Raw genomic sequence first — 18653 nt, forward strand, 5'->3', positions numbered from 1 at the left:
GGAAATTATACATTACCAAATATTTTACATATGTAATTAATATGATAATCATACTAGCACTGGTTTAAACTATGTAGCCTCTACCCACCTCATTCAGCTGGTTGTTGTTATTGGCCTTCATTTTACTGGCTAAATATTTTAAGTACTTTTCTTGTTCATCAGGAGGCAACGAAAGATGTGTTCGCCCCAGCAGAACATGTACATAACGCTCTAGCACATACCAAAGCATCTCAGTGAAGAAAGGATATCGAAATTTTGATGGTACCTGCAAAGAAAGAGAGTAACAATAGTAATCACGCTTACCCCACAGCAAGTGAAGTAAATCTGTACAATACATATATTTTTCATAGTGATATTGTGAATGTTCTTATGTTTTGATAATTGAACAGGTTTTCTGAAAGGATATCAATCGTTCACATTTAAAGCCTTTAAAATAAATCGTATAAAAACTAAATCCTACAGTGAATATCACAGGTATGACAAGTAAGCAGTTTGAAGGATATTAATATACAGTAAACCTTTGATATAACAAACTAATAGGAGTTGGGGTGGGGTGGTCATGTTGGAGGCAGTCGTGTCCTGTCTAAGGGCAATGTGTGGTGTAAATATTATGCAGAGAATTCGGAGTGTGGAAATTAGGAGAAGGTGTGGATTTAATAAAAGTATTAGTCAGAGGGCTGAAGAGGGGTTGTTGAGGTGGTTTGGTCATTTAGAGAGAATGGATCAAAGTAGAATGACATGGAGAGCGTTTAAATCTGTAGGGGAAGGAAAGCGGGGTAGGGGTCATCCTCGAAAAGGTTGGAGGGAGGGGGTAAAGGAGGCTTTGTGGGCAAGGGGCTTGGACTTCCAGCAAGCATGCGTGAGCGTGTTACATAGGAGTGAATGGAGACGAATGGTATTTGGAACCTGACGAGCTGTTGGAGTGTGAGCAGGGTAATATTTAGTGAAGGGATTCAGGGAAACTGATTATTTTTATATAGCCGGACTTGAGTACTGGAAATTGAAAGTACAATGCCTGCACTTTAAAGGAGGGGTTTGGGATATTGGCAGTTTGGAAGGATATGTTGTGTATCTTTATATGTATATACTTCTAAACTGTAGTGTCCTGGGCATCTCTGCAAAAACAGTGATTATGTATGAGTGAGGTGAAAGTGTTGAATGATGAAAGTATTTTCTTTTTTGGGGATTTTCTTTCTTTTTGGGTCACCCTGCCTCGGTGGGAGATGGCCAAATTATTAAAAAAAAAAAAAAAAAAAAGTTAAAAATAATAGCAATGAAATGCACTACTCTACTGTATACTTAATTTAGCACTTAACACACAATTTACAGATATACTCCAATAAATATTGAAAATTAATCAGGTTAAAAGTGCAATTTACCCACTGGACTTTGCCCTATCAGAAATTGACTTTATTTACACTACAAACAATGATAAATTTACAAAAATATAATCCTTACATGTGTTGCATCTTCCACCTGGGCAACTCTGAGCTGTTTCTCAATGCCAAAACTATGCAGAAAGTTACCGCCAAACACTAATGAGTCTTCAGGAGTGTACACAGCATGAATCCAACCTAATGGGAAACAAAAGCCATTTTTTAAATCTCATTTTTATAACCATACCAGACATGTCAAGGTAGAATGAAAAAAAAAATCATTCATTCAACAGCTATCTTGCAAGAGGTGCACAAATATCAAAGTTCAAATGACCTTCTTAACTATATTTCCACCCCCCTCCTTCAGAGTATAAGTACTGTACCTCTTACCTCCAGGACTCAGTCCAGATAACCTGTTTCTCTGAATTCCTTCATAAATTATTTTCCTCATGCTAAAATAGAACATGTCCTTAAAACCAATGTTTTCCATTCCCTTGATTTAATGCATTCATACATGCCCAGTGGATACCCAAGCTCCTATCACTTAAAACTGCCTTTATGCCCTCCCTTCAACCTTTCTTGGACAAACCCTACATCTCTGTCCTCTACCACAAATTTACACACACTTTAATTTACAAAAAATAATTTAATATTTTTGTAACACATCAGTTGTTTCCCACCAAAGTAGGGTGACCCAAAAAAGAAGAAACACTTGCATCATCATTCACTCCATCACTGTCTTGCCAGAGGCATGCCAACACTACAGTTCAAAAACTGCAACGTTATCTCCATCCCTCTTTCAGAGCACAGGCACTGTACTACCCACCTCCAGGACTTAAGTCCAGTTAACCAGTTTCCCTGAATCCCTCCATAAATGTTACTTTGCTCACACTTACAGCACGTCAAGTCATAAAAACAATTTGCCTCCACTCACTCCTATCTAACAAGCTCACACATGCTTGCTGGAAGACTAAGCCCCTTGCATACAAAACCTTTACCCCCTCCCTCCAATCTTTCTTAGTATGATCCCTACCCCGCCTTCCTTCCATTAGATTTATACACTCTCCAAGTCATTCTATTTTGTTCCATCCTCTCTTAAGTGTTGAAACTGCACTTTAAAAAATCAGAAAAGCTAATAGGAATGTGTTTTCATCTTGGTAGAAATGGTATTGAGATATAAAGTGCTGTCTAAAAGACTAATCAATAATGAAAAAAAAAAATACTTTTTCAAAGTATGCAAACAGCCTTTATTCAGAACACAAAACTTTAAAAAGAGTGATTTTCAAAATTAAAATCATATGTATAATTGAAACTAATGCAAAACATACCAGTGGGTATAAAGAAAGTGTTGCCCTGATACAGCTCTATACGAGCACATTTATCCACTGTATCCCCGAAGAATATATCACTTTGCTTGCCTGACAAGACCCACTGCTCATACAGTTGTAGATTGCGTTCTGTTGGAGGGATTAACCAAAAAATCTGCAAAAGAAAAGGAAAGAATTTAGAATTACAGTCTTAGATGGACTGTCGTATCTGTGTGTCTTATCCCCAAACAAGGAACTAACACACTATAACAACACACGAACATTTTGTACATGCTTGCTTTTTTTTTTTTTTTTTTAATATGCTGGCTATCTCCCACTGAGGCAGGGTGACCGAAAAATTAAACACTTTCACCACCATTCATACTATCACTGTCTTGCCAGAGGCAAATATCCCAATCCCCTCCTTTAGTGTAGGCAATGTACTTCCCACCTCCAGGGCTCAAATCCAGCTAACCAGTTTCCCTGAATTTCCTCACAAAATATTACCTTGCTCACACTTCAACAGTATGTCAAGTCATAAATGCCACTTGCCTCCACTCACTCCTATCTAACACACAAACATGCCTGCTGGATGTCAAAACATGCAAAACCTTTATCTCCTCCCTCAAATCTTTCCTAGGACTACCCCTGCCCTGCCTTTCCTTCACTACAGATTTATACACCCTCCAAGTCATCCTATTTTTTGCCATCCTCTCTGTCCAAACCACCTCAACAACCCTTCTTCAGCCCTACTTTTAATAATACTTTTAGCAAACTTTCCCATGGATATCAAGAAAGGTCCCCAGCCCACCCAAAGAACTCTCAAACATCTTCAGCAAACACAAAACCAGTTCCCATACACATCAGGGGTTTATGCAATACTATGAAAACAATGTAATGCCTCTTAAAAAAGATATAGTAGGCAATATCTAAATATTAAAATCCTAACTTAAGTAGACCAACATGCTCAGAATAACACTGCCATATTCCAATATGTACAACAAATCCACTACATCAACAGGGATGACTCCTGCACATAATAGCTTGGTCTTCAAAAGAAAGATCAAAGCCACATGCCTCATTTATAACCTAAGCTTCAACCAATTACATGGACAATGGAAACTAGGCACCACTGTCACTTATGCTACAAAATTCAACATTCCAGTATACAATTTAGACACTCAATAGCAACAGCCTACAGGCCCATTTCTCACAAACCAGGCACTATGACAACTGACTACTCTACTGACGACTACTAGTGCCTAGGAGATGTAAGGAGTGCATCAAGAGATGTAATCCTAGATTAGGCAAGTACCCCATACATATTTCAGCATTTTATATTTAAAACAAAAATTTATGGTGACCTAGGTAGTAGGTTGGTAGACAGCAACCGCCCAGGGAGGTACTACCGTCCTGCCAAGTGAGTGTAAAACGAAAGCCTGTGATTGTTTTACATGATGGTAGGATTGCTGATGTCTTTTGTCTGTCTCCTAAATATGCAAGATTACAGGTATGTCTTGCTACTTCTACTTACACTTAGGTCACACTACACAAACATGTACAAGCATATATATACACACCCCTCTTGGTTTTCTGCTATTTTCTTTCTAGTTCTTGTTCTTGTTTATTTCCTCTTACCTCCATGGGGAAGTGGAACAGAATTCTTCCTCCGTAAGCCATGCGTGTTGTAAGAGGCAACTAAAATGCCAGGGGCAAGGGGCTAGTAACCCCTTCTCCTGTATATATTACTAAATGTAAAAGGAGAAACTTTCGTTTTTCCTTTTGGGCCACCCTGCCTTGGTGGGATACGGCCGATGTGTTGAAAGAAAGAAAGAAATTTATGGTGAGTGTTTTCATTATCTGTAAATGAGTTTATGCACATGCATATGCTGAATATGATGCCTACCATAGATTTTCGGTGTACAGCTGTACAGGTTTCCCTAAATGTAGGTTCTCTTCAAGAAAAATCATTATGTGACCTCCTATGTGTACTGGCAATTGTGTACATGCAATATACATTTAATATACAAAATTCAGTTTACAAAAAGTGCTGTAGATTCCTTTAACATGAGATTTTGTTAGCAGGCTGGGTTTTGAAAGAAAACCGAAGCAAGGTGTGGTCTACACAGATTTTGCTAAGGCATTTGACAAATGCCATTAAATAAGGTAAATATATAGAACAGCAAAGAAAGAAAATGGATATTCCAAAGGCCTGCAATGTATCTACTGCATAAAGTCACACCTGCACTATAACATCTTGTAGGAGTGAGGAAGAGCCAGTTGTGAGTGTGGGGGAAGTTCGTGAGGCAGTAGGTAAAATGAAAGGGGGTAAGGCAGCCGGGATTGATGGGATAAAGATAGAAATGTTAAAAGCAGGTGGGGATATAGTTTTGGAGTGGTTGGTGCAATTATTTAATAAATGTATGGAAGAGGGTAAGGTACCTAGGGATTGGCAGAGAGCATGCATAGTTCAAGAGAGTGCAAAAATTATAGGGGGATAAGTCTGTTGAGTATACCTGGTAAAGTGTATGGTAGAGTTATTATTGAAAGAATTAAGAGTAAGACGGAGAATAGGATAGCAGATGAACAAGGAGGCTTTAGGAAAGGTAGGGGGTGTGTGGACCAGGTGTTTACAGTGAAACATATAAGTGAACAGTATTTAGATAAGGCTAAAGAGGTCTTTGTGGCATTTATGGATTTGGAAAAGGCGTATGACAGGGTGGATAGGGGGGCAATGTGGCAGATGTTGCAGGTGTATGGTGTAGGAGGTAGGTTACTGAAAGCAGTGAAGAGTTTTTACGAGGATAGTGAGGCTCAAGTTAGAGTATGTAGGAAAGAGGGAAATTATTTCCCAGTAAAAGTAGGCCTTAGACAAGGATGTGTGATGTCACCGTGGTTGTTTAATATATTTATAGATGGGGTTGTAAGAGAAGTAAATGCGAGGGTCTTGGCAAGAGGCGTGGAGTTAAAAGATAAAGAATCACACATAAAGTGGGAGTTGTCACAGTTGCTCTTTGCTGATGACACTGTGCTCTTGGGAGATTCTGAAGAGAAGTTGCAGAGATTGGTGGATGAATTTGGTAGGGTGTGCAAAAGAAGAAAATTAAAAGTGAATACAGGAAAGAGTAAGGTTATGAGGATAACAAAAATATTAGGTGATGAAAGATTGGATATCAGATTGGAGGGAGAGAGTATGGAGGAAGTGAATGTATTCAGATATTTGGGAGTGGACGTGTCAGCGGATGGGTCTATGAAGGATGAGGTGAATCATAGAATTGATGAGGGGAAAAGGGTGAGTGGTGCACTTAGGAGTCTGTGGAGACAAAGAACTTTGTCCTTGGAGGCAAAGAGGGGAATGTATGAGAGTATAGTTTTACCAACACTCTTATATGGGTGTGAAGCATGGGTGATGAATGTTGCAGCGAGGAGAAGGCTGGAGGCAGTGGAGATGTCATGTCTGAGGGCAATGTGTGGTGTGAATATAATGCAGAGAATTCGTAGTTTGGAAGTTAGGAGGAGGTGCGGGATTACCAAAACTGTTGTCCAGAGGGCTGAGGAAGGGTTGTTGAGGTGGTTCGGACATGTAGAGAGAATGGAGCGAAACAGAATGACTTCAAGAGTGTATCAGTCTGTAGTGGAAGGAAGGCGGGGTAGGGGTCGGCCTAGGAAAGGTTGGAGGGAGGGGGTAAAGGAGGTTTTGTGTGCGAGGGGCTTGGACTTCCAGCAGGCGTGCGTGAGCGTGTTTGATAGGAGTGAATGGAGACGAATGGTTTTTAATACTTGACGTGCTGTTGGAGTGTGAGCAAAGTAACATTTATGAAGGGGTTCAGGGAAACCGGCAGGCCGGACTTGAGTCCTGGAGATGGGAAGTACAGTGCCTGCACTCTGAAGGAGGGGTGTTAATGTTGCAGTTTAAAAACTGTAGTGTAAAGCACCCTTCTGGCAAGACAGTGATGGAGTGAATGATGGTGAAAGTTTTTCTTTTTCGGGCCACCCTGCCTTGGTGGGAATCGGCCAGTGTGATAATAAAAAATGCAAGTATTAGTGGGGAGGGGGGGGGGGGGGTTGAAGAGGGTTGGAATAGTGCAGTATTAGAATGTGGGGCAGAAGTTTGTGGTTATAGGAGGGTGAGTGCAGGAGGAAAGAGGAGTGATTGGTGGAATGATGAAGTAAAGGGTGTGATAAAAGAGAAAAAGGTAGCTTATGAGAGGTTTTTACAAAGCAGAAGTGTTATAAGAAGAGTAGAGTATATGGAGAGTGAAAGAAAGGTGAAGAGAGTGGTGAGAGAGTGCAAAAGGAGAGCATATGATAGAGTGGGAGAGGCACTGTCAAGAAATTTTAATGCTACAGTGGTCCCCCGCTTTTCGTAGTTCCCGGCAATCGTAAAATTCGCCAATCATAGGGGTATTTTCGTATAAACATGGACTCGCTTTTCATAGGTTGACTCGCGAGTCGTAGTTCGTCCGGGACGCGTACCCACGGCGTGAGCCGGGGCGGCAGCCAGTCTGGCATTGTTTACCAGTGAGCGAAGGTCCCCTCACGTGCTCCAGCGAAATATTTCATAATATTCCATTTATTTTAGTGCTTGCAAGTACTAAATAAGCTACCATGGCTCCAAAGAAAGCTCCTAGTGCCAAGCCTGTGGTAAAGAAGGTGAGAAATACGATTGAATTTAAGAAAACCATCATTGAACAATATGAAAGTGGTACAAGTGTGGCCGAACTGTCCAGGATGTATAAGAAACCCTACACAACCTTATGTTCCATAGTGGCCAAGAAAAAGGAAATAAAGGATGCTGTTGTTGCAAAGGGAGTAACTATGCTGACAAAAATGAGATCACCAGTACTGGAAGAGGTTGAGAAGTTATTATTGGTGTGGATAAATGAGAAACAATTAGCAGGAGATACTCTTATGACTTCGATTATTTGTGAAAAGGCTAGGCAGTTGCATGAAGATTTGGTAAAGAAATTGCCTGCAAATAGTGGTGAAGTGAGTGAATTTAAGGCCAGCAAAGGCTGGTTTGAGAGATTTAAGAACCGTACTGGCATACACAGTGTGGTAAGGCATGGTGAGGCTGCCAGTTCGGACCACAAGGCGGCTGAAAAATATGTGCATGAATTCCAGGAGTACATAGAGGCTGAAGGACTGAAACCTGAACAAGTGTTCAATTGTGACGAAACAGGCCTCTTTTGGAAGAAAATGCCAAAGAGGACCTTCATTACACAAGAGGAAAAGGCAATGCCAGGACACAAGCCTATGAAAGACAGGCTGACGCTAATGTTCTGTGCTAATGCTAGTGGGGATTTCAAAGTGAAGCCATTACTAGTGTACCATTCTGAAAATCCCAGAGTGTTCAGGAAAAACAATGTTATGAAGAGTAAATTGTGTGTGTTTTGGAAATCTAATAGTAAGGCATGGGTCACGAGGGAAATTTTCGTCGAGTGGTTCAATGAAGTGTTTGGCCCTAGTGTGAAGGAGTATCTCCTGGAAAAGAAATTGGATCTCAAGTGCCTGCTAGTAATGGACAATGCACCTGCTCATCCTCCAAACTTGGATGACCTAATTTTCGAGGAGTTTGGGTTCATCACAGTAAAGTTCTTGCCCCCGAATACCACTCCTCTCCTCCAACCCATGGACCAGCAGGTTATTGCAAACTTTAAAAAACTCTACACAAAAGCAATGTTTCACAGGTGCTTGACTGTGACCACAGACACTCACTTGACCCTAAGGGAATTTTGGAGAGAACACTTCAGCATCCTCCACTGCATAACCCTTATAGGTATGGCTTGGGAGGGAGTGACTACCAGGACTTTGAACTCTGCCTGGAGAAAATTGTGGCCAGATTGTGTCGACAAGAGGGATTTTGAAGGATTTGGGACTGACCCTAATGAGCCTATGTCTGTTGTAAAATCAATTGTGGCACTGGGGAGTTCCATGGGGTTGGATGTGAGTTTGGAGGATGTGGAAGAATTGGTGGAAGACCACAATGAAGAGCTCACCACTGAGGAGCTGCAAGAGCTTCAGCAGGAAGAGCAACACATCGCAGCTCAGAATCTTGCTGCAGAGGAGGAGGAAGAGAGATGGAAGAAGGTGCCTTCTTCAGAAATTAAAGAGATTTTTACTATGTGGGGTAAGATGGAAAGCTTTATGGAGAAACATCACCCTAACAAGGTTGTTGCAAGCCAGGTTGGCAACATGTACAGTGACAAAGTCTTGGGCCATTTTAGGGAAGTGTTAAAGAGACGCCAGAAACAGAGCTCTCTCCACAGTTATTTTGTGAGACAGGACTCCAGTGACTCTCAAGGTGGTCCTAGTGGCATTAAGAAACAGAGAAGAGAAGCAACCCCAGAAAAGCAAATGGTACCTGAGGTGTTGATGGAAGGGGATTCCCCTTCCAAACTATAAACAATCCACTCTCTCTCCTCCTCCAGTCTCCCATACACTAAGAAGAATCTCCAATAAAGGTAAGTGTTATGCTGTTAATGTTTCATTCATCATTTCCCATTGTATTGTTTATGTACTACATGTATATTTCATGTTAAAAAATTTTTTTGTTTTAATACTTCTGGGTTTCAGGAACGGATTAATTGTATTTACATTATTTCTTATAGAGAAAATTGATTCGTAAATCGTAAATTTCGTTTATAGTAACGGCTCCAGGAACGGATTAATTACGAACAACGAGGGACCACTGTACGAAGGAAGGCTGGGTAGGGGTCGTCCTCGAAAAGGTTGGAGGGAGGGGGTAAAAGTGGTTTTGTGGGCGAGGGGCTAGAACTTCCAGCAAGCGTGCATGAGCGTGTTAGATAGGAGTGAATGGAGACTAGTGGTTTTTGGGACCTGACAAGCTGTTGGAGTGTGAGCAGGGTAACATTTAGCAAAGGGATTAAGGGAAACCAGTTATTTTTATATAGCCGGACTTGAGTTCTGGAAATGGGAAGTACAAGACCTGCACTTTAGAGGGGTTTGGAATATTGGCAGTTTGGAGGGATTCCTGTTACAAAATATGGTATGCATACCTTAAAATCAAATCTTGGGAAAATATTCATTACAGTAAACAAAAATTTACTACTACTGTTGTTACTTACCACAGTTGGTGCCTGAATTAATGACTCCAATTTTGTATGAGAAAATTCTAAGGATATGACATTGAGTAACTTGTCCTTGTCCTGGCTCTCAAAATACCGTTGCCAGTCTTTCATAGTCATTTCTACATTTTTCTGTGTGTTGACATCCATCACATCAAGCATCCTGCGTGACCCTGAAACAGATAGAAACATAAGCAAAATGCGGGCAAAATTCTTTCTTGCTACCTGTTTACTTTTTCAAGAACTACAAAATCAATTAGAAGAATTTGAATTAATTTATACACTAATAAAATCTGTTAAGAAATGTATAGCACTTTTTATGTAAAACACCTGGGTTGAAACAAAGATGTTATTAAAAGACAGGTGAGGGAGATTACAAAGAATAGTGAGGGAGATTACTGGTGAGGGGGAGGGGGTTACAAAGAATGGTAGAGTTAAAAGTGAAAGCAAATGGGGCAATAAACAAGTCCTGAGTCAATTTTGTTGAAAATATGAAAAAGTTTCTATTGAGATAAATAAGATGAGAAAGCCTAGGGAGTAAATAAACTTGAAAGTGGCAAAATGTTAGATGAGGAAATATCAGTATTGAAAAGATGGATACACAATTGTGACTTGCTCAAAGTTGATGAATGAGAGAGATGGTGATTTCATGAGGTAGGGAGGTATATATGTTAGAAGTGAAGAGCAACAGTTGAGTGTAGAAGGGAAGGTAAAAAGGGAAGGTAAAAATAGAAAAAACTGATGGGGTTAGGACTCGAGGTGCTGATATCAGGTAGGATACAATTTTGTAATAGTTGGTGTATTTGTTTAATATATCTATAGATAGATAGATAGGATAGATACATAGTGAATGGAGACAAATGGTATTTGGGACCAGACGAGCTGTTGGAGTGTGAGCAGGACAATATTTAGTGAAGGGATTCAGGGAAACCGGTTATTTTTATATAGCCGGACTTGAGTCCTGGAAATGGGAAGTACAATGCCTGCACTTTAAAGGAGGGGTTTGGGATATTGGCAGTTTGGAGGGATATGTTGTTTATCTTTATATGTATATGCTTCTAAACTGTTGTATTCTGAGCACCTCTGCAAAAACAGTGATTATGTGTGAGTGAGGTGAAAGTGTTGAATGATGAAAGTATTTTCTTTTTTGGGGATTTTCTTTCTTTTTGGGTCACCCTGCCTCGGTGGGAGATGGCCGACTTGTTAAAAAAAAAAAAATCTATGCCCAAAAAGAAGGTAAGATAACAAAGGATACCTAAGGACTGGCAGTGTGCACAATTCCTTAGTACAGTGAAAAATGGAATAAAAGAAAAATAGGAAAAGGTCTGTTGAGAACAGATAGTGTGCAATACCAAAAGAGTGCTCAGAAAGAAGGATTGCAGAACAAGCTGGAGGAAGGAAAGGGAATATGTGGATCAACTTTTTGCATTAACCCTTTCACTGTCCAGACCCCCGAAATTAATATGACTGTGTTCACATTTAAAAAAAAAATCTATAATGATAAAAGAATCTTTTTTTCTGAAGGTATGACACTAATTTAATGGAAAATTTACAGAATTACATAGGCACAAATTTAACAGTCTGGGAGAAATTTATACATCAGAAATTTTGCCCACTAAGTTTATTGTAAACCAATTCCAATGTTCAATTTGACAAAATTAGCTACTTTACTAGACAAGGATGCGTGATGTCAAGATAATGCCTAATATATTCATATATGGGGCTGCAAAAGAAGTGAATGCTAAGAATGTTGGGAAGAGGTGCAAGTTTAAATGATAAAGAGAAAGAGTAGTGCAAATTTAAGTATAATCATGTTTGTATATTTAGGTTGGAATATGATTACTGAGTTCTTGTTTTAGACTTTGATGCACCCAAGTATAATAGGAATCTAGCGAGTTAAGTGATAAACATGACCTACAAATAAGGCGGCCTAAAAACAACTTTGACACTCTTAGTATGTATGCTAAAAACTACCAAACGATGATAATGGGCAGCATTTATTCACAAAGTGGGTGACTACTAAAAGAAATCCAAGAGCAAGTAGTATGTGCTATATCCACTGACTCATAAAAACTTAAAAAAAAAGACTAAATCATGAAGGCTGAACACCATGAGAATGGATCTGCTCCTGTAGCTCCAAAACAAAACTGCAAAACTACTGTAGACAGCAAGTAGTATTGAAAGTATAATACTCATTTTATACAATAACTCTACTCTAACTTTAGCTCACCAACACATAGTCGGACATCATTGATTGTGAAATCTGCATTTGGTATTACGATGCCTAGTACTGCCTTATCTTTGAACAGCAATGGCCAATTAAATCCATTCTCCTGTACATGTGCAAGATTATACTCTGGAAAGAAAACAAATTAATTATAAAAAATGTGCTCCCACAAACTTCTAAAAAATATAAATGAATATGATCAATACTTCATCAATATTGATTATATCTGTGCACAATACAGCATAAATGCATACTCAATTTATACATCTGTAATTGTAACTTACCTATATCTGTCATATCTTTAACAAAACACAAATTAAACTCCTCTGATTTTATCTTTTGGTCAAGGTCAAATGTGTGGTGACCTTCAATTTCCTCATCTCCAAGAGCCCAGTCATCGCTGTACAACTTTCGCTCCTTCCGTTCTCGCTGATATAAAAATTATTTTATTAAAATGGGAAAAAAAAATTATTGTAAAATAATCTATATACTATAGTCACACACTTAAGAGTACCGCATATATGTTCTTCATACTGCATAAAGTTTGGAGAATGTGCAGTACTGTATCTGATATACAGTATCTGTTAACAGTTTTGGTGACCATAGCCATTCCCTTTCCCAGTCTCAGACTGAGCCTCCTAAACTGAAAAATAAATATTACATGAAGAAAAGCAGAAAGATGCACACAAGAAATTGTAAAATTAAGTGTACAGCAGAGCCCCACTTATACAGCAGGTTAGGTTCCAGGCTACTACTGGAAAGCAGACATCGCCGGAAAGCAGAACGCCATTTTTTCCACTTATAAATGCATATAAATGCCAGATAACAGTTTACACTAACATATATTAAGTTAGCAATAGAACTAGGCATTAAAAAACAATAAAAACGAAAATACACACACAGTACAATCATTTACCTCAAAATATTTGTAGTTTTAATGTAGGGCAAAAGGTGAGTAGTATTTACTGTAAGAAGTCAGGTGTGGTAGCCCTCCTGACCACCCCACACACACATAATATACTACGACGCTCAAAGCACCCTAGAGTAATAAAATGCATATACAGTATGCTCATTACTTACTTTAAAATATTTGCAGTCTTAACGTAGGGTGAGAGGTGAAAAGTATTTATTTGCAGAAAGTCATGTGGGAGGTATGGCATCCCACCTGGGCATCCCACCTGGGCATCCCACCTGGCCACCCCACCTACTACGACATTTAAAGCGCCCTAGAGTGATAAAATGCATACAGTACACTCATTACTTACCTTAAAATATTTGTAGTCTTAATGTAGGGCGAGAGGTGAGCAAGCAATATAAAAATGAATAAACAAGAGAGAATATGTAAGATGACAGAGCCGCAGAGCACTTGTGTAAACAAATCGTCTTGTATGGTTCAAAAACATTCATACAAACACCTTACATTGTGTACAAGTCGTCTCCACAGTGGTACAGTAGAATAAATAAAGACCAACGCTTCCATTCTCATGCAATTTTTAGAAGGAATGCTACTCTGACAAATTATTACAGTGGAACCTCGTTTTTCAGCCGCTTTGTTTATCAGCCGATTCACATTTAGGCCAGTTTTGGGGCGGAAATTTTGCTCAGTATTTCGGCTGGTGCCTTGTAAGTCGGCCACATTAGACGCGTTAGCCCACCTCTCCCACTGGGATTCCACACTTTGGTGACTCAGTTTCCCTGTGTCTGTCAGTGAGTGAGCATATACTCCACGCATTCATCCAAACATTTCCTTAAAATCCATTGGTTTTTGTGCTTCTTTATTAACCCTTAAACTGTCCAAACGTAGATCTATGTTTGCACTCGTAGCACTCCGTTCTTGATTTTCTCCATAAGAAAGAATGTAAAAAAAAAGAAAGTAGATCTACGTTTGGACAGTTAAGAGGTTTAAGTGTGACTGTGAAATAAGCCCCCAATGGGCCCAAAGAAAGTTCAGAGTGCCAGCCCTTTGGTAGAAAAAGTGAGAAACACTATGGAATTTAAGAAAGAAGGTATTGAAAAATATGAGTGGTGTAAGGGTGCTGGAGCAGAAGATAGTGTTTCAGAGACGATCATTTGTGAAAAGGCAAGGCAGTTGCATGCGGATCTTGACAGAATATTATTCAACATTAAGCTAATATCAGCTCTACGGCTTATTTATCTATCACAATTGATCTAATATGACATCATAAACAATATAAACAACATAGAAACATGGTATATACTCTAGAATGAATAAAATATGTCATTATATGGCGAATGGTCATCATCACTCCCGAGGTAAGGTACTGGTCCCTCGTTTATCGTCGTTAATCTGTTCCTGGAAGTGCGGCGATTATCGAAATAGACGATTTTCAAATCAATTTTCCCCATAAGAAATAATATAAATACAATTAATCCGTTCCTGACACCCAGAAGTATTAAAACAAAAATTTTTTACATGAAATATAGATGTAGTACATAAACAATACAATGGGACATGATGAATGAGACATTAACAGTGTAACACTTACCTTTATTAGCAATTCTTCTTAGTGTATGGAAGACTGGAGGAGGAGAGAGAGTGGATTAGTTACTGTTTGGAAGGGGAATCCCTTTCCATCAACACCTCAGGTACCAAGTCCTTTTCTGGGGTTACATACTTATCTTCTCTGTTTCTTAATGCCACTAGGACCAGCTTGAGAGTCACTGGAGTCCTGTCTCGCAAAAAAAGTGTCCAGAGAGCTCTGTTTCTGGCGTCTCTTTAAAATTTCCCTAAAATGGGCCAAGACTCTGTCACTGTACAAGTTGCCGATATGACTTGCAACATCCTTCTCAGGGTGATGTTTCTCCATAAATCTTTCCATCCTACCCAACATTTCAAAAATCTCCTTAATTTCTGAAGAAGGCACCTTCTTCCATCTCTCTTCCTCCTCTGCAGCAAGATTCTGAGCTGCGATCTGTTGCTGTTCCTGCTGAAGCTCTTGCAGCTCCTCAGTGGTTAGCTCTTCATTGTGGTCCTCCACCAACTCTTCCACATCCTCCAAACTCACATCCAACCCCAGGGAACTCCCCAATGCCATAACAGATTTCACAACTGACATAGGCTCATCAGGGTCAGTCACAAACCCTTCAAAGTCCCTCTTGTGGACAAAATCTGGCCACAATTTTCTCCAAGCAACAACAGCTTCCTTGATTTCCTTTTTTTTTTGCCACAATGGAAGATATGGTTGTATGGGGTTTGTTATACATCCTGGCCAGTTCGGCCACACGTACTCCACTTTCATATTGTTCAATGAAGTTTTTCTTTAATTCAGCTGTATTTCTCGCCTTCTTTACCAAAGGTTTGTCACTAGGAGCTTTCTTTGGAGCCATGGTAGCTTATTTAGCATTTGCAAGCACTAAAATGAATGGAATATTATGAAATATTTCGTATGAACAAGTGAGGACCTACATCATGCAGGAGGAGAAGGCACTGCCAGGACACAAGCCTATGAAAGACAAGCTTCCCAAAGCCCCAGAGGGGGCTTTGATACCTGAAGTCTTTATGGAGGGGGATTCCCCTTCCAAAAAATAATCAGTCTTCCCTCTCTCCTCCTCCCCTTCAATAAAAGTATGAACATAAGAAAGAAGGAACACTGCAACAGTCCTACTGACCCATGCAGAGCAGGCCCATGTCCCCCCTCCCCCCCAGGGTTAGCCCAATGACCCAACCAGTCTGGTCACCTTCACTCAAGGAAGGAGCAGGGCACCAGACCCAGCAGCACAAGCTAGTCAGGTCCCACTCACACCCATCCACACCCACTCATGTATTTATCTAACCCATTTTTAAAACTACACAATGTTTTAGCCTCAATAACTGTACTCGGGAGTTTGTTCCACTCATCTACAACTCTATTACCAAACCAGTGCTTTCCTATATCCTTTCTGAATCCTGTCTTGGCTGGAAATTTTCAGCACGCTCTTCACATCCCTTTTATTTATTCCTGTTTTCCATTTATACACCTCGATCATATCCTCCCTAATTCTACACCTTTCGAGAGAGTGCAGATTCAGGGCCCTCAGTCTATCCTCATAGGGAAGATTTCTGATACATGGGATCATCTTTGTCATCCTCCTCTGTATGTTTTCCAGAGCATTTATATCCATTCTGTAATAAGGTGACCAGAACTGATAGCGATTAAATTTATTTATTTTATTTAGTTCTATACAGTGGACCCCCGCATACCGCACGCATCGCATACCGTACAATCCGCATACCGCTCGCTTTTTTCGCAAAAATTTTGCCTCGCATACCGCCCAAAAACCCGCTCACCGCTCTTCGTCCGAGACGCGTCCAATGTGCGGCCTGAGCCACGCTCACATGTTCCGCCGGTGGCATTGTTTACCAGCCAGCCTCCGCGGTAACATCCAAGCATACAATCGGAACATTTCGTATTATTACAGTGTTTTTGGTGATTTTTTCTGGAAAATAAGTGACCATGGGCCCCAAGAAAGCTTCTAGTGCCAACCCTACAGCAATAAGGGTGAGAATTACTATAGAGATGAAGAAAAAGATCATTGATAAGTATGAAAGTGGAGTGCGTGTCTCCGAGCTGGCCAGGTTGTATAATAAACCCCAATCAACCATCGCTACTATTGGTGGTACAGCTGCTGCTGTACCACCGTCAGCTGCTGCTGCACTGTCAGCTGCTGCTGCTGTTGTACCACCATCAGCTGCTGCTGCTGCTGTAGTACCATCTGCTGCTGCTGTAGCATCGTCTGCTGCTGCTGTAGCATCGTCTGCTGCTGCTGTAGCATCGTCTGCTGCTGCTGTAGCATCGTCTGCTGCTGCTGTAGCATCGTCTGCTGCTGCTGTAGCATCGTCTGCTGCTGCTGTAGCATCGTCTGCTGCTGTGCTGCTGCTGTAGCATCGTCTGCTGCTGCTGTAGCATCGTCTGCTGCTGCTGTAGCATCGTCTGCTGCTGCTGTAGCATCGTCTGCTGCTGCTGTAGCATCGTCTGCTGCTGCTGTCTGTCTGGTGCTGCTGTAGCATCGTCTGCTGCTGCTGTAGCATCGTCTGCTGCTGCTGTAGCATCGTCTGTTGCTGCTGTAGCATCGTCTGTTGCTGCTGTACCACCGTCAGCTGCTGCTGCTGCTGTAGCACCGTTGTTGGTGTGGCTTATTGAGAATACCAAGAAACAATTAACCCCAGAGGATTTGCCACCCAGGATAACCCAAAAAAGTCAGTGTCATCGAAGACTGTCTAACTTATTTCCATTGGGGTCCTTAATCTTGTCTCCCAGGATGCAACCCACACCAGTCGACTAACACCCAGGTGAACAGGGAAAAATGCCTGGAACTAGTGCTCATATTGGTGAATTTAAAGCCAGCAAAGGTTGGTTTGAGAGATTTAAGAATCGTAGTGGCATACACAGTGTGATAAGGCCTGTTCTGGAAGAAAATGCCAAACAGGACCTACAGTACTCAGGAGGAAAAGGCACTCCCAGGACACAGTGTCTCATCAGTCATTGCTGCATCTTCAATAAAGGTAAGTGTCATTTATTCTTCATTTAGTAGAGTAGTACATGCACAATATATATTGTGCATGTACTACTCTACTATTGTGCATGTATCCTTCTCTTTGTGTGTAGGAAAATGTATATTTCATGTGGTAAAATTTTTTTTTTCATACTTTTGGGTGTCTTGCACGGATTAATTTGATTTCCATTATTTCTTATGGGGAAAATTCATTCGCATACCGAACATTTCGCATAACAATCAGCCCTCTTGCACGGATTAAAGTCGCTATGCGGGGGTCCACTGTACATATACAGTGGACCCCCGCATACGGACGCCTATATATATATATATATATATATATATATATATATATATATATATATATATATATATATATATATATATATATATATATATATATATATATATATATATATTGCATAGCGGACAATCCGCATAGCGGACGCTTTGATCGCTAAAATTTTGCCCCGCATAGTGGACAAAAACCCGCTCAGCGGCCTTCGTCCGAGACGCGTCCAATGTGCGGCCTGAGCCACGCTCACATGTGCCGCCGGTGGCATTGTTTACCAGCCAGCCTCCGCGGTAACATCCAAGCATACAATCGGAACATTTCGTATTATTACAGTGTTTTTGGTGATTTTTTTCTGGAAAATAAGTGACCATGGGCCCCAAGATAGCTTCTAGTGCCAACCCTACAGCAATAAGGGTGAGAATTACTTTGGAGATGAAGAAAAAGATCATTGATAAGTATGAAAGTGGAGTGCTTGTCTCCGAGCTGGCCAGGTTGTATAATAAACCCCAATCAACCATCGCTACTATTGGTGGTACAGCTGCTGCTGCTGCTGTACCACCGTCAGCTGCTGCTGCTGCTGTAGTACCGTCTGCTGCTGCTGTAGCATCGTCTGCTGCTGCTGCTGTAGCATCGTCTGCTGCTGCTGTAGCATCGTCTGCTGCTGCTGTAGCATCGTCTGCTGCTGCTGTAGCATCGTCTGCTGCTGCTGCTGCTGCTGTAGCATCGTCTGCTGGTGCTGTAACATCGTCAGTTGCTGCTGTAGCATCGTCTGCTGCTGCTGCTGCTGTAGCATCGTCTGCTGCTGCTGCTGCTGCTGCTGCTGTAGCATCGTCTGCTGCTGCTGCTGCTGCTGTAGCATCGTCTGCT

The 18653-nt window shown here is 40.8% G+C and overlaps 1 protein-coding gene across 1 annotated transcript in view; it reads right to left on the reverse strand.

The window, feature by feature from the left end:
- LOC128688213 (jmjC domain-containing histone demethylation protein 1) overlaps nt 1-18653 on the reverse strand; it is a gene marked incomplete at its 3' end in the record, with an annotated part of 79350 nt that overhangs the window by 42131 nt on the left and 18566 nt on the right. Inside the window, 6 exon segments of the mRNA XM_070081056.1 lie at nt 89-265; nt 1459-1574; nt 2705-2858; nt 9772-9944; nt 12002-12127; nt 12283-12427. Of these exon segments, the coding sequence (XP_069937157.1) occupies nt 89-265; nt 1459-1574; nt 2705-2858; nt 9772-9944; nt 12002-12127; nt 12283-12427 (891 nt within the window).

The sequence above is a fragment of the Cherax quadricarinatus genome, unplaced genomic scaffold (genome assembly GCF_038502225.1).
Source record: "Cherax quadricarinatus isolate ZL_2023a unplaced genomic scaffold, ASM3850222v1 Contig1575, whole genome shotgun sequence".
NCBI classification, from domain to species: domain Eukaryota; kingdom Metazoa; phylum Arthropoda; class Malacostraca; order Decapoda; family Parastacidae; genus Cherax; species Cherax quadricarinatus.